Raw genomic sequence first — 22,944 nt, forward strand, 5'->3', positions numbered from 1 at the left:
CAATGTGAGTTGAGAGAGGGTTAAGCACAGGTTAAAGAGATGTGTATTGTCTCCAGCCATGACAGTTAGTGAGATTTTGCAAGCCCAGGCAAGTCATGGGGGTTACAGATAGTGTGACATGAACCCAAGATCCCGGTTGAGGCCGTCCTCATGTGTGCGGAACTTGGCTATCAGTCTCTGCTCAGCGACTCTGCGCTGTCGTGTGTTGTGAAGGCCGCCTTGGAGAACGCTTACCCGAAGATCAGAGGCCGAATGCCCGTGACCGCTGAAGTGTTCCCCAACAGGAAGAGAACACTCTTGCCTGCTGATTGTTGAGCAGTGTTCATTCATCCGTTGTCGTAGCGTCTGCATGGTCACCCCAATGTACCATGCCTCGGGATATCCTTCCCTGCAGCGTATCAGGTAGACAACGTTGGCTGAGTTGCAAGTGAATGTACCGTGTACCTGATTCACAATGAGACAGCCAATGAACCGGAACAGCCGACAGAGATCCGCGGTGCAGCAACCGAAGAGGAAAGAGTTGAATTGGATTCCTCCGGAAAGCCACTGCCCTCGACTTGACACGTATGCCCAAGCCGTCAGGAGGTGCGTCAATGCCAGATTCATCAGCCGCACTCACAAGACAGCCCCGAACATCACCCAAGCACAACGCAATGCCATCCGTGCTCTCAAGACCAACCGCAACATTGTCATCAAACCAGCAGACAAAGGAGGGGCCATCGTCATACTGAACAGAACGGATTACTGCAAAGAAGTGTACCGACAACTGAACAATGAGGAACACTACATGCCGTCCCATCGTATCGGGCAATGGGGCCCTGTGTGAGAACCTCTCTGGCGACGTCGTGGGCATCCTGAAACCCATTGTACAAAGAACCTCCAGCTTTTGTCGCGACACTACGGACTTCCTACAGAAACTCAGCAATCATGGAGCAGTTGAACCAGGAGCATTCCTCGTCACAATGGATGTCTCGGCACTCTACACCAGCATCCCCCACGATGATGGCATTGCTGCAACTGCCTCAGTACTCAACGCCGATAACTGCCAATCTCCAGATGCAATTCTACAACTCATCCGCTTCATCCTGGACCACAATGTCTTCACCTTCAACAACCAGTTCTTCATCCAGACATACGGAACAGCCATGGGGACCAACTTCGCACCTCAATATGCCAACATCTTCATGCACAGGTTCGAACAAGACCTCTTCACCGCACAGGACCTTCAACCGATGCTATACACTAGATACATCGATGACATTTTCTTCCTTTGGACTCATGGTGAACAATCACTGAAACAACTATATGATGACATCAACAAGTTCCATCCCACCATCAGATTCACCATGGACTACTCTCCGGAATTGGTTGCATTCGTGGACACACGCATCTCCATTAAGGACGGTCACCTCAGCACCTCACTGTACCGCAAGCCCACGGATAACCTCACGATGCTCCACTTCTCCAGCTTCCACCCGTAACACGTTAAAGAAGCCATCCCCTACGGACAAGCCCTCCGTAAACACAGGATCTGCTCAGATGAAGAGGATCGCAACAGACATCTCCAGACGCTGAAAGATGCCCTCATAAGAACAGCATATGGCACTTGACTCATCAATCGACAGTTCCGACGCACCACAGCAAAAAACCGCACCGACCTCCTCAGAAGACAAACACGGGACACGGCGGACAGAGTACCCTTCGTCGTCCAGTACTTCCCCGGAGCGGAGAAGCTACGACATCTTCTCCGGTGCCTTCAACATGTCATTGATGAAGACGAACATCTCGCCAAGGCTATCCCCACACCCCCACTTCTTGCCTTCAAGCAATCGCACAACCTCAAACAGACCATTGTCCGCAGCAAACTACCCAGCCTTCAGGGGAACAGTGACCACGACACCACACAACCCTGCCACAGCAACTTCTGCAAGACGTGCCGAATCATCGACACGGATGCCATCATCTAACGTGAGAACACCATCCACCAGGTACACGGTACATTCACTTGCAACTCGGCCAACGTTGTCTACCTGATACGCTGCAGGAAAGGATGTCCCGAGGAATGGTACATTGGGGAGACCACGCAGACGCTACGACAACGGATGAATGAACACCGCTTGACAATCACCAGGCAAGAGTGTTCTCTTCCTGTTGGAGAACACTTCAGCGGTCACAGGCATTTGGCCTCTGATCATCGGGTAAGCGTTCTCCAAAGCGGCCTTCACGACACACGACAGCGCAGAGTCACTGAGCAGAGACTGATAGCCAAGTTCCGCACACATGAGGATGGCCTCAACTGGGATCTTGGGTTCATGTCACACTATCTCTAACTCTCACGACTTGCCTGGGCTTGCAAAATCTCACTAACTGTCTTGGTTGGAGACAATACACATCTCTTTAACCTGTGCTTAACCCTCTCTCAACTCACATTGTCTGTACCTTTAAGACTCGATTACCTGTAAAGACTTGCATTCCAACCATTATTTTGTAAATTGAGTTTGTGTCTTTATATGCCCTGTTTGTGAACTGAAATCCCACTCACCTGACGAAGGAGCAGCGAGCGCTCCGAAAGCTAGTGGCTTTTGCTACCAAATAAAGCTGTTGGACTTTAACCTGGTGTTGTGAGATGTCTTACTGTGTTTACCCCAGTCCAACTCCACATCAATATACATCCCACAACCATAGAATCATAGAATCCCTATAGTACAGAAGCAGGCCATTCCGCCCATTGAGTCTGCACCGATCACAATCCCACCTAGGCCCTATCCCTGTAACCCCACATATTTACCTTGCTAATCCCCTGACACAAAGGTCAATTTAGCATGGCCAATCTACCTAACCCACACATCTTTGGACTGTGGGAGGAAACCCGTGCAGACATGGGGAGAATGTGCAAACTCCACACAGACAGCGACCTGAGGCCGGAATTGAACCCGGGTCCCTGACGGTGTAAAGCAGCAGTGCTAACCCTGTGCCAGTGTGCCACCATCACTAAAAAAAGAATATGTGGCCATTATTACATTGCATAGAAATTGGCTGCTGTGTTTTCTGGATTACAACAGTGCCTAAACTTCAAAAGTACTTAATTGGCTGTAAAGTGCTTTTGGACATCCTGAAAGGCACCATATAAATGCAAGTCTTTCTTCAGCTAGCAAGGCAAATGATTCGGTTTGTAGACTCCTACATGGCCTCAGTGTTGCTGATGCCATTCAATTACTTCTTTGAAATGGAAAGAATTCTCTCCATCTGAGCTGGACTGCTCAAATAGCAGTTGGCTGAGAACTAGTGAATTCATCCAACAAAAAGAATGGACTTTGAATTAGTCACAAATGGGATTCCAACACAATTGTGTGAACTAAATCTCAGGATGACATCATTAAGGTTACTAAGTGGTATCACAAAACGTTTTCTTTCATTTGCTAAATTTAAGTGGACTCCATTCCACTTGATTCATTTAACATCCTGTTCATTGGCTTTGATAAACACTGAATAATCATAAAAAGGAATATGATTTAAACTTCTTATTTATTGCACCTATCATGAAAAGTGCAAAATATTCACTCCATAACGATTAATTAACATTGGATCCGAAGCTACAGATGTTAATGGACCACAACGTTATTCAGGCTGGGATTTTATTGTAAACAAGCAGTGACATTTAAAAAAAAATCTAAGAGCAGCAATAACGGAAGCATATTGTAAATGACTATTGATTTTACAGTGAGAGCCAAACAGGAATCAATTGTCGAGTTTGTTTCACAAATAGTGGATTTAACTGCTTGAGAATGTTTTTCTTGAAAACTGGAAAAAATAGTGACTCTCACAAAGATTTGTTGACCATTATGGGTTTTATTGACTGCTGTATTGTGCTTATTGGTGAAACTGAATTCTGGCAGCTTTACCAGACATTAATACTACAACTTTTTTTTATTTATAGAAAATAAACTATTGGCTGATCATGACCAATTAATCACCACTTCAGGGCTGTTTCCTGCCCATCCCCAATTTTGAGGCTGGCAGGAGGAGTTAGAACATAGAACAGAACAGGCCCTTCGGCCCACAATGTTGTGCCGAGCTTTATCTGAAACCAAGATCAAGCTATCCCACTCCCTATCATCCTGGTGTGCTCCATGTGCCTATCCAATAACCGCTTAAATGTTCCTAAAGTGTCTGACTCCACTATCACTGCAGGCAGTCCATTCCACACCCCAACCACTCTCTGCGTAAAGAACCTACCTCTGATATCCTTCCTGTATCTCCCACCACGAACCCTATAGTTATGCCCCCTTGTAATAGCTCCATCCACCCGAGGAAATAGTCTTTGAACGTTCACTCTATCTATCCCCTTCATTATTTTATAAACCTCTATTAAGTCTCCCCTCAGCCTCCTCCGCTCCAGAGAGAACAGCCCTAGCTCCCTCAACCTTTCCTCATAAGACCTACCCTCCAAACCAGGCAGCATCCTGGTAAATCTCCTCTGCACTCTTTCCAGCGCTTCCACATCCTTCTTATAGTGAGGTGACCAGAACTGCACACAATATTCCAAATGTGGTCTCACCAAGGTCCTGTACAGTTGCAGCATAACCCCACGGCTCTTAAACTCCAACCCCCTGTTAATAAAAGCAAACACACTATAGGCCTTCTTCACAGATCTATCCACTTGAGTGGCAACCTTTAGAGATCTGTGGATATGGACCCCAAGATCTCTCTGTTCCTCCACTGTCTTCAGAACCCTACCTTTGACCCTGTAATCCACATTTAAATTAGTCTTACCAAAATGAATCACCTCACATTTATCAGGGTTAAACTCCATTTGCCATTTTTCAGCCCAGCTTTGCATCCTATCTATGTCTCTTTGCAGCCTACAACAGCCCTCCACCTCATCCACTACTCCACCAATCTTGGTGTCATCAGCAAATTTACTGATCCACCCTTCAGCCCCCTCCTCTAAGTCATTAATAAAAATCACAAAGAGCAGAGGACCAAGCACTGATCCCTGTGGCACTCCGCTGGCAACCTGCCTCCAATCCGAAAATTTTCCATCCACCACCACCCTCTGTCTTCGATCAGACAGCCAGTTACCTATCCAATCGGCCAACTTTCCCTCTATCCCACACCTCCTCACTCTCATCATAAGCCGACCATGGAGGACCTTATCAAACGCCTTACTAAAATCCATGTATATGACATCAACTGCCCTACCTTCATCAACACACTTAGTAACCTCCTCAAAAAATTCAATCAAATTTGTGAGTTCAGGGGGTGGGTGGCGTGGGGAAGCCGACAAAGTGATCCTGCTCAGTGCTTCGGCGAAAGTGGGAGGGGATGGAAAACCTCCATAAATTGCCTCCTTTCAGCATCTGGCACCACTCCACAGGATCTGTTTCCCTGAGGGTGTTCACCCCACGCTGTCCTCTCCAGCAACACCCCAACTACTCTTTCCAACCACTCCGGCCTCACCTCCCATTCCTGTCACAAGACACCAAGACTATCTGGTCAAGGATTCTGGACCTTAGACTCTGGGGACTTGTGGTAGTCACAGTCTTGTTCACTGTGCTGCTGGGACTAGACAACTAGTTGGCAGCTCTCCGAGGCGGGACTTGTTCCCAACTGAGGGGCAGAAACCTCGCCTCCAGCAAATCAGTGCTCGTTTGACTATCAAATGGCTGATGGGCAGCCAGTATCAGTGGGGATGTGTTCTCCACTGATTCATCGGATGGCGATATGGGAAATTCTGCCATTCTGTAAATCCTGGCCCGTCAGATGCGCTGTTAAGTGCAAATTCAGAAGGTGCTGTCAGTGATCTTACATATCTCCAGAGTGAGCATTGTTGATGAGAACTTGTCCTTTTACATTATTAGTCTCACTGTTGAATCAAGTGTACCTGGGTTTTTAACAGCTTACCAAGTTCGTAATTGCTGCTGAGAAACCTTTCTGGCCCTGAAAAAACACTCTATATTTATGGAAAGTCAATATTCTCCATTATTTTAAAAAAATAAATGGAATTTTACATTTTTTTTAAACTTTGTATTTCAATTTCTACCTTAATTTCTTGGGTACGTCCCTGTCATTTGTTTTTCTCTCTGATTAAAAAGTGAAGTATAATTAATGCATTTTACCACTTAGTTCAGTGTCCCCGAGAATGACTTCAATGATGGTCTGCTTATCTACTGATGATGTGACTATTGCTCGATACCTTTGCTTAGTGCTCAACTAATATCGAAAAAGGGGAATTCCACTCCACAGAAATTACTAGATATTTTTGGCAGCATGCTTAAAGGTTAGTGGTGAGCAATATCACTTCGCTGATGACCACAAAATCTGGGCCACTGTCTTACACCTATAATTACAAAATAGAAGTTCAACAGTCTTAAGAGCCGAAGAAAGAGCACAGTCTTTTTTTTTACCTCTGTCCTGTTGCCTGGTGCTCTCGGAGATGCAGAAGAGATTCCTCATATTCTTTATCCTTCTTCCTAATCTGTTCCCTCAGTATCTCAACAGTTTGTTCCATTTCTTCCATCTGCACCTTCTGGGACTCGATGCAATTCTCACTGACAGTTGTATCAGAAAACATTAATTAATGCGTTAAACAACAGAGTCTGATCAAACACATTATGACTATGCTGCAGATGTCTGCTAATATTTTCAAAACAAAATTAAATTAGTCAAGTATGTTATTCAGAAGTTAACAAATTAGTAAGATGAAAAATGATATAAAAGGTCATTGAAATCAATGAAATGACATGTCAGTCAGTCATAGTGCTTGTATCTCCTAATTATCAACAACACAGCTGATAATCAGGATAATTGGAGACCTCCGATTTTCTTTCAAAATGCAACATTTTAAAGAGTTCAAATTAGGATAAAAACAACAATCTCGCTTTACTTTCCACCTGTCTCTTTTTCACCTGTCCCTCTCCATTTCACCAATCAACAAATTAAAGTGGTTAATTGGAAGATATTTAATTTCAAAACTGAAATGATCTTTTTAAAGAATGTCAATCAGGATTAATTGAGATGCTCTTTATTCTTTTCTCAGTTTAATATCCTTGCTTGTAGTGTATTTAATATGAAAAATAAACTACAATCAGTGCATCATCATTGGGCTCTCTTTCATACTTAAATGCATTCATATAGTCTCCTTGTCTTAAATAAAACAATGTAAATTTTGTCTGAATAAAACTTTTGCCGTTATCCTCAAGCTTTTCTTCAATAATTTTGGAGACTTGGAGACAACTATTATTATTTGGCTGGCTTATATACAGATGTATCCTGGAAAACTGGGCGCAGTGCAGATGCTAGGATCTGTTTTCAGCTACTGCTCTGGGCAAAATATCCAGTCAAAGTCCAAAGCATTAGCCAGAAACTGAAGTCATCAAGAAAAGTATTTTAATTTTGTTTAAAACCTCGTTTTGGCTACTGGGAATGTTACCAAGGGAAAAGAAATGCAAACTCTTTTTGAGAAAGCACTGAGTGATTCAGTTGGATCATTAACAAATTTGGTGAAAGTTGATAAAGGAAAATTTAATGGGAAATGTAGGCATTGTAATTAGCAAAGGGGATATTGGCATATACATATGACCAAAAACATGACAACAAGTAGTAAGGGTGCAAACACAACATTATTTATTAGATAAATACAAGCAATTTTAATAAACACCAAATTACTTTATTCCACCATAATATTTAAAAGTGTGTGACTTTATTCGACAAGTTCTGGAATTGACTAAATATGTTATTTTACGAACACATAGTAAATCAATTGATTAAGTATCAGTAGATAAGCAATTGTCCTAACTGGTTCCAATCCAATTATTCCAGTTCAATTGCTATGTTACAAAAATATCAAATTGAATTAAGTGTAAGAATTCTTGAGTGGCACTTGAGTCTTCAGTTTACTCAACCAAAATGGTTAATTGGAAGATAATGGAATTAAGTATTTCTTAAAGTTCACAGGCCTATGGGCCTCAATGTTAAGTAGAATGAGACATCATTGTGATTCACATATACATAGATGATAATGAAGAGTAAGGGAGATGAGAAAGAAGGTACCCTGTATTGGCAGCAAATAAAGCAACAGTGCCTGAAAGAAACTGGGAATGCTTAAAGTAGAGGAACTATATCATAAATCTTTAGTAGTAAGAAGAATGGAGGAATACTCTTTTGTAGAGTTGCAAGCATAAATTTACATCCTGGGGATTATGAGCTGAACACTTTGAAATGGATGATTATAAACTGGCTTTAGTTTTAAAGTTTATTTATTATTGTCACAAGTAGGGTTACATTAGCACTGTACATTACCATGAAAATCCTCTCGTCGCTATCCGGCGCCCGTTTGGGTACACTGAGGGAGAATTTAGAGTGCACCTAATGCACATAATGCACCTAACCAGCACGTCTTTCAGACTGTGGGAGGAAACCGGAGCACCCAGAGGAAACCCACACAGACACGGGGAGAACATGCAAACTCCACACGGACAGTGACATAAGCCGGGAATTGAACCCGGGTCCCTGGCGCTGTGAGGCAGCAGTGTGCCACCTTCCCACCCAACTTGTGTCATGGGATCTCTAACATCCCCCTGCCCACTAATTCTCCCACCCCTCGCCACCCACTCACTCGTCCCATCATGCACATGGGACCTTGGCTCAACTTCTCATCAAAAACACAATACTCGACAGCATCCATCTTGATTAATTGTTCAAGATTTGATCTGTGGAGCCATGAGGAACTGGAGTGCTCCTCAAGACCCTACAAGGAAAGTTGCAGCCTCCCCTGCCCTGCATTTTGAGGTAATCGAACCCGGGTCCCTGTTGCTGTGAGGCAGCAGTGCTAACCACTGTGCCATCGAACCGCCTTTTCAATCAATGCCAAAATACAGGGATCAGATTGTTTTTTAAGATGCATCTAAATTCATAAATGGGGATAAATAGCAAATGCAACCAAGACAGATCCCACGGATTTCTCAGCAACCCATTCAGACTCCAGTGACCAGAGTCAACCAATCTCATTGAAACTATGTCTCTTTCAAGAAAGACTCCAAATTTTCTCTTTCAAAGATCAAGCCTCTGAATTCCATCAAAGCTGCTCCAACTTGGACTGCGTCAACAAGTGCACACCTCCCAATGCTTCAGTCCCATCTCACAAGACTCCATTCTCCTGGGTTTCGAGTCCGTATTCCAGCCTCTACTTACCGATGCCATTTCAGGTCTTTAATAGCCACCTAGCTTCACTGGGCTGGCACAGCACCTGGATTTCATCAAGCTCCAATCTCCCTAGCTAAACCAAGTTTGATATGTGGCGCCCAGGGCTTCTTCTTTGCACTCACCCTTTTCAGCATGGAGCCAGGGACCTTCTATCACCGTCCCAAGTCCCTAGGGCTTCTCCTAAGCTGCAGAGAACTATCAAATAGCTCCTGCAACTTCTCCTGAGGCCCAACTACAGCCCACTAACAGCAACACTGCTGTGTCTGGAGTCTGCTATCGGCAGCACCTTTCTGATATGGTCATTTCCTTTGCTGTGGAACACTCACTCCCCTAGCAAACACACAGATAAATTGAAACCTGAGAACTTTCAGAAATTCCACCCCACACCATGATGACATAGCCTTCCAGGGCTCACTGTATGCTTTTAAATTAACTGTAGCTCTAACTACAAAAACAAAACAATTATTTGGGCTGCATTTCTTTGCAAGCAATGCATTCACCTCATCTCCAATTCCCTATCTAATTAAGCCCATCTGCTGATTTCTAATATTCATGACTGTTAACTCCTTATGTCAACTTGGTCCCAATCTTTTAAGTGTAAAAGTCTTCAATCTGCTTTAGTTGAATTTATCCCATTTTCGACAGTCAAACTATATTCTTCCCAGAATTAAAAATTACCTCAAATATATTACTGTGAACCATGAACAAGCTTTGTATAACAATGGACAACAGAGTTTTAGATGATCTGCAGCTAACAGAAGGAAGAATTGGGAGGTCAACCAGAAATGTGTTGGAATAGTCATTTAGAGGTAACAAAGGCATGAATGAGGGTTTCAGTAGCTATGGACAAAGTTAGCAGTGGAAAGAGGCAGTCTTAGTGATGTACAAATGTGGTCAGACCAATCCTGGGGTCAAATATGACACCAAGGTTGCGAACAGTCAAGTTGCTCTCCAGTTACTGACTCCATCTCTCCCCTGGCAACTTCCTGAGTCTCAGAGTATGGAGTAGGATCGTAAACGATGTTTTCAGTCTTCCCAATATTTATTTCCAGGAAGCTTTTGTTCATTCAGTACTGGATGTCAGAAAATGGTGGTGAGGCAGAGCTGCATGCCATCAGCATACACGTGAAAAATTATGCTAGCTTTCACTTGATGTCACTGAGAGGTAGCATGTAGGAAATAGGAAAGGGCCAAGGAAACATCCTTGGGGCATGCAAGAGTTAATGGTGCAAGTACAGTAGAAGCCTATAGTCTATAGAAACCATTGCAAGTGATACTTTAGATATGATTAGGTAGTCAAGAATGGAACCAGGTGACAGCAGACCCATCCACCTGGGCAACAGTGGGGAGGCATAGTAAAGAAAGAAAGCCTTACAGATTTCGCACTTCAGCCCTGGCATCTTCAAGCAAGCTATGTCCATATCTGGGAAGCGTAGGTTGGGTAGACCTTGTTGTCAACTCTGGATCTTGAACTCTCATACCTAAAAAAGAACATATATAAAGATTAAAATGATGTCATGTATATTAAACAACAAGCAAAACATAAAATTAGTTACAGGTGGTTTTGTTTTATTGTTTCCATCAAGTATGGGTGGCAAAAAATATTAAAGTGTTTGACTTGAGTTCATAGCATCATACAATCCCTACAGTACAGGAGGAGGCCATTCGGCCCATCGAGTCTGTGCCAATCACAATCCCACCCAGGCCCTATTCCCGTAACCCCACACATTTACCCTGCTAATCCCCCTGACACTAGGGTCAATTTAGCATGGCTAATCAACCTAACCTGCACTTCTTTGGACTGTGGGAGGAAACCAGAGCACCTGGAGGAATTGCTTGGTTTTACAGGGGAGAAGTGTTGAAACTTTTTTGGACATATTTAGTTTGACATGAATGGTATTGAGTTTTGGAAAAAAATAACTGATATAATCTTGTCACTTTTTGAAATTTTTGACAATTTTTCCATATATTTGGAAAATAGTTACAATGAAATGTACAGTTTTAAAGCATAGTGTATTCACACAAGTTCTAAAAAACTTTTTAAAAGGTGAAAGGTAATGAAAATGCTGTTAGACAAGGTATTGAAATTGTTTCTTCAAAGTCCTTGGTGATTTATACTGCACACCAGCAGATCCTGCATCAAACCGATCGAATTACCAGCAAGGGGAAGCAAGGAGAAAGCTATAAAACCAAGATTGCGTGGTAGTAATGCAATAGAATTCAGAAATAGGATGGGAACCAGGAGTGTTGCGAAAATTTGATTCCATAATTCATGTGTTTTAGACGCATATCTTTTGATTCCAACAATTAAAGTGTAAAATATAAAACTGTACAAGGAACTGGTTAACATACCTGGGGTCATTACATTTCAAAAGGTAACCAGTCTTTACATTGAAAATAGAAGGAGTAGGCCAATTGGTCCTTCAAGCCTGCTCCGCCATTCGGTTAATAGGAACATACAAACATAAGAAATGGCAGTGAAGTTGGCCATTGAGCCCTTCAAGCCCTTCTATTCTAAGCCTGCTCTGCCATTCAGTGAGAACATGGTTGATCTTCTACTTCAACACAATTTTACTGCACTATTCCCATTCCCCTTGATATTTTTTAATATGCAGTAATCTATTGATTTCAATCTTGAACGTACTAACAACTGAGTCTTCACAGCCCTCAAGGACAGAGAATTCTAAAGATTCACCACCCTCAGTGAAGAAATTCCTCCTCATCTCAGTCCCAAATGATTTATCTATTTTAAGTCCCATTAATTTCTTGAGCACTTTTTTAAAACTAATCTTGTGATTTCTTGTTTATAACAGTCCCTTGATTCTCCAATATTTCTGGGAAGGTTTTAGTCTTGTCCTCTGTGAAGACAGACACAAAGTATTTGACAAAGCTTTGACAAAGGTCATCTGGACTCGAAACGTCAGCTCTTTTCTCTCCTTACAGATGCTGCCAAACCTGATGAGATTTTCCAGCATTTTCTCTTTTGGTTTCAGATTCCAGCATCCGCAGTAATTTGCTTTTATTTTGACACAAAGTATTTGTTTAGTTTCTCTGCCATTTCCTTATTCCCCATTATAAATTCTTTTGACTCTGCTTGTAATGCACCAAAATTTGTTTCTGCTAATCTTTTCCTTTTTACATACCTATATAAGCTTTACAGTCCATTTTTATGTTTATTGCTACGTTACTCTCATATTCTATTTCCCTTTCTGAGCTGTTTCTTGGCCCCTCTTTGTAGAATTCTAAAATGTTCCCAACCCTCAGGCTTACCATTTTTGTTTTGGCAACTTTATACGCCTTTTCCTTTGATTTAATACAACCCTTGATTTATTTTGTTGGAACACTTCCCTTGCTGGGCTTTTATGCATTAAAGGAATGTATTTTTGTTGAAATGTTAAATGCCTGTTTGCCATCATAACTTTTAACATAGTTTCCCAATCTACCATGGCCAATTTGCCCCTGATAGCTTCATAGATTTTGTTTTTTTTGAAGACTAGTTTCTGATTGAACTGAATCACTTCCAAACTTTATGTAAAATTTTATATTGTGGTCACTCGTTCCTGATGGCTCCTTTACAAAAGCTTATTAATTAGCCCTTTTTCATTGCACAATACTAGATCTAAGATAGCCCATTTCCTGGTTGGTTCCTCAATGCACTGCTCTAGAAAACCATTTTGCACACATTCTAAGAATTCATCCTCCACAACATTAGTAATTAGCTTTACTCAGTCCATATATAGATTGAAATCCCTCATGATTACTGTATGCCTCTTGATGCATGTATCTTTAATTTTCTGATTTATACTGTGTTTTACATTATCACATTAAACAACTCCCACCAATGTTATGCTACTTGCTGTTTCGTAGTTCCACCCAAACTGATTCTATAGCTGGGATTTTCTTTCCACTTCTCCCATCCACATACATCTTCACCATCCCCGCAGTGTGTTTATCAGTGGCAGAAGCAGCTTGCTATCGGCCACTGGAGGAATCTTCTGGTCCCTCAGAAATCTATGGCATTTTGTATGTCTCACCTGTCTCACCACTGGAGAACCCAACTTAAGGGGTTGCCATCAGCAGAACATTAAGATTCTACCAACTAGAGGGGCCAGAAAATCCCGCCTTATGTCTTGGTCTTTTGAACGAAGGTAATCTCTCACGACAGGAGGGATAGGAAAGCTACTGTTATTTCATTAGGGAATTTAGATTATTTATGTATTTCCCAGATCAAAGAAGCAAAAAGCACCTTTGTAAACAAGGGGAATTATTGGTGGAACCAGCAAGCCTGGGAAAAAAGGGTTGTTATCTACATTAGAGATATAAATGAGTCATGTGAGTAACAGAATCAAAGGATTCTTTTGAAAATAAAAGATCATTAGTTTAGATTTCTGTTTGGAACATCATAGGTATACCAAGCTGCCATGGAGATAGGTTGCTGAGAATTGCACTTTTGTTTGGAGTTTATATGTGTGTTTTTCTCAGAGACAAACAGTTCAGCTTGGACAGATTGGGCTCCAATCATGTCATTAGCTTTTCTGCATTTGCAGCTGGAAGTTAAAATCAAGCCTTAAGGTAACTGAAATAAAAAAACCCATTAAAAATGAACCAGTTTCCTTTGAACATGTTTCTTTAAAAGAAATAAATAATTTTTGAATCTACAATCTCAGTGCCCTGTCAGTTTACCCATGATTTGATTTGATTTATTATTGTCACATGTATGAGCATACAGTAAAAGTACTGTTTCTTGCATGCTATACAAAGCATACCGTTCATAGAGAAGGCCATGCTAAAATTGCCCCTTAGTGTCCTGAGATGTGTAGGTTAGAGGGATTAGTGGGTAAAATATGTAGGGATATGGGGGTAGGGCCTGGGTGGGATTGTGGTCGGTGCAGACTCGATGGGCCGAATGGCCTCTTTCTGTACTGGAGGGCTTCTATGATTTCTATGGGAAGGAAACTAGAGAGTGCAAAATGTAGTGTTACAGTCATAGCTAGGGTGCAGAGAAAGATTAATTTAATGCAAGGTAGGTCCATTCAAAAGTCTGATGGCAGCAGAGAAGAAGCTGTTCCAAGTCGGTTGGTACGTGACCTCAGACTTTTGTATCTTTTTCCTGACGGAAGAAGGTGGAAGGGGGAATATCTGGGGTGCGTGGGGTCCTTAATTATGGTGGCTGCTTTGCCAAGGCAGCGGGAAGTGTAGACAGAGTCAATGGATGGGAGGCTGGTTTGCATGATGGATTGGGCTACATTCACGATCTTTTGCAGTTTCTTGTGGTCTCGGCAGAACAGGAGCCATACCAAGCTGTGATACAACCAGAAAGAATGCTTTCTATGGTGCATCTGTAAAAGTTGGTGAGAGTCGTAGCTGACATGCCAAATTTCCTCAGTGAACCCAATTCCTTATTTTTCATTATAGGTTTTTGACCTTGATGCTTATGAGACATTGCTGGCCCTAAGACAAAATTAACTTGCATTGTACTCCCTGCCCAAATGATACAATGTGCTGCGGTTAGTCCATTACTAAACTGATTTGGCATGTCAACAGTTGACCACGGGCCCAGTTCCATCCTGAATGCGTCCTAAAAGGGTACTTGTGATATGCAATATAATTATTGCATTTATCTATCTACCAAATCTACTCTTAATGAGAAATTCAATGCTTGTATTCTGTAAATTTGGATTAGGATTTAAATTTCCTTTCACTTCCTGAAATAAATGAAAATGTTCACAATAGACAATAATGCTATAGAAGGGACTGATAAAACTACCATCTGCAGATCTGGAAGCACTTAAGTAACACTATGTTAACTAAACAATTGTGAATGTCAAGTGTATTTTTCATTGTAAACTAAGTGCAGAGAGATTAACACCAACTTGTCATGATACTCATGAGCAGTACAGAAATTTCTGTCCATGCCACTGTTTCTGTTGATTACGGCACTCCATGTCTCCACTCTGCAATAGACTACGATTAAACAAACACATTGTCCATTTAGAGAAACTGCCATGTTTTTCGAGATATACCAACTGTATCAGAAAGGCTTTCAGAATTTGTCAAATATTCCTAGTAAAAATTAGAAAACCAGAAAGGTAGCTACACAATATCAATTGGATTCTTAACTTTTCTAAACTTTTGTTTTAATAATTGATTGGCTTGGGGTCTCTTCTTAGGCAATCCCTTGGAGTTGAGGATGACTTGCTTCCACAATAAAAAATGAGTTCTCAGGTGACTGAGGAGTTCAATGCATGACGTAGTCTCTGACACATTGTGGGGGCAGATGGTGGTTGGAGGAGTGACTGGGTGGGGTGCCTGGGCTGCCGCACACTCCTTTCACTGTTGACATTTGGCTTCAGCTTGTTCATGGCAGTGAAACTCAAGGTGTTCCCAGATGATTTTCCTCCACTTCGGGCTGTCTTGGGCCAGGAATACCCAAGTGTCAGTGAAGATGTTACACTTTTTCAGGGAGTCTTTGAGGGTGTCCTTGAAACGTTTCCTCTCCCCTCCTGGGGCTTGCTTGCCATGTCGAAACTCCGAGCAGAGCGCTTTCAGAAATCTCGTGCCAGACATGCAGATGATGTGGCCTGCCCAGCAGAGTTGATTGAGCGTGGTCAATGCTTCGATGCTGGGAATGTCGGCCTGAGCGAGAACACTGACATTAGTGTTGGATTTGCAGAATCTTGCAGCGCAGTGATGATGGTACTTCTCCAGGGTTTTGAGTTACCTGCTGTACATAGTCTACATCTCGAAGTCATATAGGAAGGTGGGTATCACTACTGCTTTGAAGACTATGAGCTTGGTGCTGGGTCGGAGGTCCAGTTCTTCAAAAAGTCTCTTTCTCAAATGACTGAAGGCTGCACTGACACATTGAAGATGGTGTTGAACCTCTTTGTTAATATCTGCTCTTGTTGATAGTAGGCTCCCAAGGTATGAAGAGCAACTAGCTCACCTTGTCCAAGGCCTTGTCATGGATTTTGACAATTGGGGTTGAGGGGGAAGAGGCTGGTGCAGTGCTGTGTAGCAGGGCTGGTTGGTAGAGGATCTTTGTTTTATGGCTGTTTAGTGTAAGGCCCATGTTCTCATACACATCAGTGAAGATGCTGGCAATGGCTTAGAATCTCACTCTTTATACCCTGCTCTCCTTGCTGAAGTCTTGGTCTTTATATCCTGCTCTCCTTGCTGAAGTCTCACTGTTTACAGCCCCGCTCTCCTCACTGAAGTCTCTCTCTATACAGCCATGTCCCTTACTGAAGTCTCACTGTTTATAGCCCTGCTCTCCTCATTGAAGTCTCATCTTTGCTGAATCTCACTCTCTACAACCCTGTTCTCCCTGCTGAAGCCTTGCTCTTTATACCCCGCTTGCTTTGCTGAAGTCTCTCTCTTTACTGCCCCACTACCTTCACTGATGTCTCGCTTTTTACAGCCCCACTCCCCTCATTGAAGTTTTGCTCCTTGGGTCCTACTTTCCTCGCTGATGTCTTGCTCCTTCTACACCACTCTCCTTGCTGTAGTCTTGTTCTTTACAATAAGATATTGACTTCATAATAAAGCATGGGTTATTGGATTTAGGAGTCCGCTGCAATGCTAATTGACTATTATCAGCTACATGCTCAGTTTTGATATTATTCCATAAATTTATTAATCATCAAAGCACGGTATAGCAATTCTCTTGGCCTGTACTGCCAGTTTTTTTACTACTAGATCACAAAATATTTGAAGGGAATGTCTAACATTTATTCTGTATCCTCCCTAGATTTTACAGATTCCCATTATAATTTCATCATTGCCATCCTTTCAACTATTAACAATGCATCTGAATATCTAGTAGTAGATGAAGGGTTGAAATGTCGTATAAAATAAAAATGAGATATTTAACTATAAGACCTCATGGCTTTAGTTAGGCACTGAAAAATTAATTGATGCACAGGGGTGAACTTGGAGACTGTTAGAAAATGTTCCTTTATGTGCTGTTCCCTGTCAAAGGATTAACATTTTTGGCTGTGAAGCAATCAGGAATATATAGTTTGTGCAGTCATGGTATGAATGTTGACCCTTCACCCTTTGACAGTGTCTCTGTAATGCACAGGGATCTGCACGTGAAAAGCAGAGGAGGTAAGCCGTGTGAAACATAAAACATCTTAGCTACTTGGAATGTTGAACAGCGTTCATAACTAGGGGTTAGTACAGGTGAAACAAATAAGCATCAGTTCTTGTTTCTTATTATTGAACAATAAGAACAAACAGAAAAAGGCTACATTTCAAACAATCACAGTTTTGACTGAATTTTGAAATTAACACTTAGAATCTGAACATCTTAGCAATGAATAGTGCTAGAAAGATTTGCTAGCAAGTGGGCTTCAATTAACTCTTAATTTTGTATCAAAAATATGTGTCAACTGTGTGCTACTGTAGGTTTAAGATGCATGCTGATTAAAAATTGCATTGAATCATATCTTCAGGGAAAGGTCATTCAAAATACCGGAGTAGGGCATAATAAAAAAACTGAAAAATATATATTTCCAGCTATGTTTAGTACCTTTTTTAAGATTCTCTTGCATAAAGGCAACTTCATGAACTTTTCTGAGGCCAGTGTTTATACGTGATTGTACATAATTGTACGGTGTGTTTCTACGGCCTTGCACTTGGAGCTGCTGTTTAGCAGCTACCAGTCGATTTCTCAGCCCTTCGTTCTGCTTTTCCAGTTCACAAACTTTTTCCTGCAGCTCCTCAATCATCTCTTCCATCTCAATGTCCCTGCCTATCCGCTTGGTGCCGCCACTCTCCATCTCAGACCTCTTCTTGTCATTTACAAGCCTAATTAGCTTGGTAGCCATCCTGACAGAACAGGAAAAGAATATGAAAAGTCAGCAAAACTATTTTGTTGAAAAGGGCATAATCACTGCTAAAGACTCTAGTGTGGAACGTGAATAATACATTTCAGGTTTTGAAATAACTATTACTGCCTGTGAAAAGTGCTTTGAAGTTAATCAAAACCATAGAAGAGCAATCTGCTTTATAACACTGACAAATAGCAGTTTCCTAGGGCTTATCATTCTAGCTCGCTGCACAGGCAACACATACTTACTCCATATGCTTGATGAATAACAAATCAAAGGAAGTTATATACGGAGCACACCATAAGTTGCTAAGAATAGTTGCAAGGAGTGGGTGTTGAGGAATGCAAGGTTTGAATCTCATACCTTAACATTGTGTTTGCCCCCCTTACTGTACCACATACAGTGTCAAGAATTTTAGACTTTAAAACCTCACAAGCATATGATGCTATAAAGTTTAGGTGGTCCTTAATAAAACCGAAGTAATATGGAACACATTATTAATTATAAGTTCCTATCTTTAGCTTCACTTTTCAACCTTAAATGAAACAATTGAAAAAGTAGATTTGAACAAATAATGACTTTCAGACACAGTTTGATTTTAAATTCAAGACAGGCCATCATGGTTTTCATCTTTTTTTAAAAATACTCACAGAATTTACTGTTGGCATTTGATCAACTGTACCTTTGATTCCATCCAGTTTTGATGTGAAATACTAACTGGGAACAAAAGTCTATCAAAGGGCACATGAGGGTGATGTAATAATATAAAGTAACAGAAAACATGCATATCAGTGAATGGAAAACATTTGGCACACAAAGAAAGAAAAGGTGGCTTTGATGAATAGGACAAGTTGCAGACCCGACAAAATTGGTCGCACATCTCTAACACCAAGACTTTGTGCCTGGTTAATAACAAGCCCTGCTTTTTGCACTGGGCTTGTCACATGTATAAAACAATGTATCCGTTTATTTGTTTAAGGTGGGTGATTTGCTATGATGTGGAATATGTCAAGTACCGGATTTAAGTGGGAAACAGTGAAACCAAATATATTTATAAACATCAGAGGAGATAGAAGGAAAACGCATGTTGAATTACCTCCAAACATCAAATAAATTTGAAACAAAAATAATTAAACACTTCCTCTTTTTTGAAAGATGTTTTTTGTAAGGATAGTCCGGAAGCTTGTAGATGCAAAGAACTTCAAGATAAATGCTTGGGTAATGGAAATTTCAGTTCACAGGATTAGGCAAAATTTATTGGACTTTTTATTAGTGTTTAACTCCTTGGACACTCAACACTGTTCACAGCTAATAAACTGCCCAGCAAAAATGTTATTATCTGTAAAGAGGTAAAGTAAAGATACAACAGCTTTGTTAAAGTAATGTTATTGTTTGACATTGAGTGTGATTTTCCTTTGTAGCTATTGAATATCCCGTGGTATTGTCAATTGTGTGCAGGAAGATTAAGATGTATAAAATATCATCAGGGCAGCGATTCATTGATTGAATAATATACTTTAATAGCATTCTTGGATTTTTTCTTGGATTTTTTCTGATTAACAGATTAAATTATGATGTGGAGATGACGATGTTGGACTGAAGTGGACACAGTAAGAAGGTTCACAACACCAGGTTAAAGTCCAAAAGGTTTATTTGGTATCATGAGCTTTCGGAGCGCTGCTCCTTCATCAGGTGAGTGACATCTTTCCCACTCACCTGATGAATGAGTAGCGCTCCGAAAGCTCGAGATATCAAATAAACCTGTTGGACTTTAAGCTGGTGTTGTGAACCTTCTTAAAGATTAAACTAAACAACTCATTCATGATCCTACAAAAACCGTATGGGGTGGCCTTCATTTTATATTTATTTCTTTATCTATATATTTCATTTTTATTCCTTCCCATCTTTTAAACTGACTACAAACAGCAAGATGGGTCTGAATTTTACCAGACCCGAAGTGGTGAGTAGGAGGCATGTCCAACTGGCTCCCAGGCCCTGTCCTGCTCTCAGGACATTTAATGATGGCGAGACCAGAAGCAGACAGGTTGCCTGCCACAAGGAGGTGGGCAGACAATTTGTATAAATATAGGCTCATTAGGGGCCATTTTATGGTGCCATTGGCATTTTGCCAAAGGTGGGACACTCTCTTTCCATCTGAGGAGGCTGCCAATTAAATGGCAGGCAGGAAATGCCCTTGGTCCTAGCGATTTCCCGAGTGGGATTCCCCTCCAATACTTGGCCCTATATATTTTTATAAAGATTTTTTTGCCTACCTGTCTCAACAGTGGCCAATGCTTCCAGAGGCACTGCTGACTGATTAGGGCATTTCTTGGGGCTGGCTGCTGTCCTTAGTAGGACGGCTGTTGTCCATACAATTCAGAGAAAAGTCTGATCGTCCTGTATGTGTGTCAGCAATACAAATATCTTTCCATTGTTGAATTATACACTCAACTGGTAAAACACAAAGTGTGCACAATTCACTACTCGGGAGACAGATGCCTGCACTAATTTCAGTGTGGATTCTCCTGTAACCTCCAGTCAATACTTCAGCAAAGGATTGTTGGAATACCAAGAGAGATAGCATATGTTGTTTCTCTATGGTTTCCATAGCTCTTTGGCCAACATTGTGAAGCCCCCAAAATGAATACTGTCCCACAGTGGTTAGCAATGCTGTGGAGGTTGGAGTTTAGCTATACTTGTGGATATGTGGGTATGTCCTGAATTTCAGCATTGCACTGGAAATTTGATGTGATGGCCCTGGACTTTAGTAGAATCTGTGAAGGGTCTTTGGGGACTGGGATGGGCATTCCAGAGTTTAACAGTACTGCAGCAGAGCTGCTGAACTTTGGCACGTTTGGACCCTTCAATCCGAAACAACCATGCACTGTGAACCCTGAGTTTGGTAGAACTGTGAAAGCCAAATCAAAGTCACTGAAAAATTTATATTGCCTGTCAGCAGCGAGGAAAGGGACAGGACATACGCCTGGCAGAATTGGGTAGAGGGATTCCATGTTATTTTCTAAGGAATCTCCGTTAACAGTGAATGTGGTCATTCCTGATAGGTCCTTGAGTATCCAACTTTCTGTGCCCCCGGGTAATTATGTGTTGCCCCACTCACACATATACACAGATGTAAGGAAATCTTAATATGCTGATTACTATATGCAAAATACAAGGGATAATTAGTTTAGGAAAGACTATATTTGCACTATTTCTTTCAACCTTGTGTTCTGTGTCTCATGTGTTGCTGATTAACACTTGAAAATTGTCCAAGTAAAAGGTAACAATCTAATCACTCCTTTGACAATTCCTTCCAAGTCCCTGTCCTCTGCCATCTAGAAGGACAAGGACAGCTGACACATGGGAACACCATCATCTGTAAGTATACAGAGGGTGGTGGTTGATGGGATATATTCATCCTGGAGTTCAGTTACTAGTGGTGTACCGCAAGGATCTGTTTTGGGGCCACTGCTGTTTGTCATTTTTATTAATGATCTGGATGAGGGCGTGGAAGGACGGATTAGTAAATTTGCGGATGACACTAAAGTCGGTGGAGTTGTCGACAGTGCGGAGGGAAGTGGCAGGTTACAGAGGGACATAGATAAGCTGCAGAGCTGGGCTGAGAGGTGGCAAATGGAGTTTAATGCGGAAAAGTGTGAGGTGATTCACTTTGGAAGGAGTAACAGGAATCCAGAGTACTGGGCTAATGGTAAGATACTTGATAGTGTGGATGAACAGAGGGATCTGGATGTCCAGGTGCATAGATCCCTGAAAGTTGGCACCCAGGTTGATAGGGTTGTTAAGAAGGTGTACGGTGTGTTAGCTTTTATTGGTAGAGGGATTGAGTTTCGGAGCCAGGAGGTCATGCTGCAACTGTACAAAACTCTGGTGCGGCCGCACTTGGAGTATTGTGTACAGTTCTGGTCGCCGTATTATAGAAAAGATGTGGAAGTGTTGGAAAGGGTGCAGAGGAGATTTACCAGGATGTTGCCTGGTATGGTGGGAAAATCGTATGAGGAAAGACTGAGGGGCTTGAGGTTGTTTTCGTTAGAGAGAAGAAGGTTAAGAGGTGACTTAATAAAGGCATACAAAATGATCAGAGGATTAGATAGGGTGGATAGTGAGAGCCTTTTTCTTCAGATGGTGATGGCTAGCACGAGAGGGACATAGCTTTAAATTGAGGGGTGAGAGATATAGGACAGATGTTAGAGGTAGGTTCTTTACTCAGAGTAGTAAGGGCATGGAATGCCCTGCCTGCAGCAGTAGTGGACTCGTCAACATTGAGAGCATTCAAATGGTTATTGGATAAACATATGGATGATATTGGAATAGTGTAGATTAGAGGGGCTTTAGATTGGTTCCATTGGTCGGCGCAACATCGAGGGCCAAAGGGCCTGTACTACGCTGTAATGTTCTATGTTCTATGTTTCCTTCCAAGCCATCCTGACTTGGATCTATATTGCCTTTCCTTCACTGTTGTTGGGTTAAAATCCTAAAACTCCCTTCTGAACAGTACTCTGGGTGTACCTACACCACATTGTTGGAATCTAGCTTCAAATGATTAGATTTTAGCTTCAAATCCTGGTTCTTTGGAGAATCAGTAATGAGGCACAAAGCTTTTGGTTACAAACTGTTATTTCGAAGGTACATGGTGTTCAGTCCAGTGGTACAGTGTTGTAACAAAAATGGTTTCCTTGTGTCCCTCTTTTTATAGTCTCTCTCTGTTGCTGGGCAAGTTTCACAACTTAAGCAATCTCTCAGTAAGTACCTTTCCATTGTTCTCTAGGCTGCGGCTTGAACCAGTTCTAACCAGTTCCACAGCCACAAGCCTGTTCGCAAACAACTTTTGTATTACCGAGCACATTGAATCCACCAGAGGTTGCAACAGTTTGATACATGATAGAGG

The 22,944-nt window shown here is 41.7% G+C and overlaps 1 protein-coding gene across 1 annotated transcript in view; it reads right to left on the reverse strand.

The window, feature by feature from the left end:
* rpgrip1l (RPGRIP1 like) overlaps nt 1-22,944 on the reverse strand; it is a 213,131-nt gene that overhangs the window by 147,737 nt on the left and 42,450 nt on the right. The window contains exons 4-6 of the mRNA XM_078210885.1: nt 17,738-18,036; nt 10,580-10,685; nt 6,408-6,551 (exon numbers count right to left, since the gene is read on the reverse strand). Coding sequence (XP_078067011.1) covers nt 6,408-6,551; nt 10,580-10,685; nt 17,738-18,036 — 549 coding nt within the window. The remainder of the gene's footprint in view (nt 1-6,407; nt 6,552-10,579; nt 10,686-17,737; nt 18,037-22,944) is intronic.

Source organism: Mustelus asterias, chromosome 4 (genome assembly GCF_964213995.1).
Source record: "Mustelus asterias chromosome 4, sMusAst1.hap1.1, whole genome shotgun sequence".
Lineage (NCBI taxonomy): Eukaryota > Metazoa > Chordata > Chondrichthyes > Carcharhiniformes > Triakidae > Mustelus > Mustelus asterias.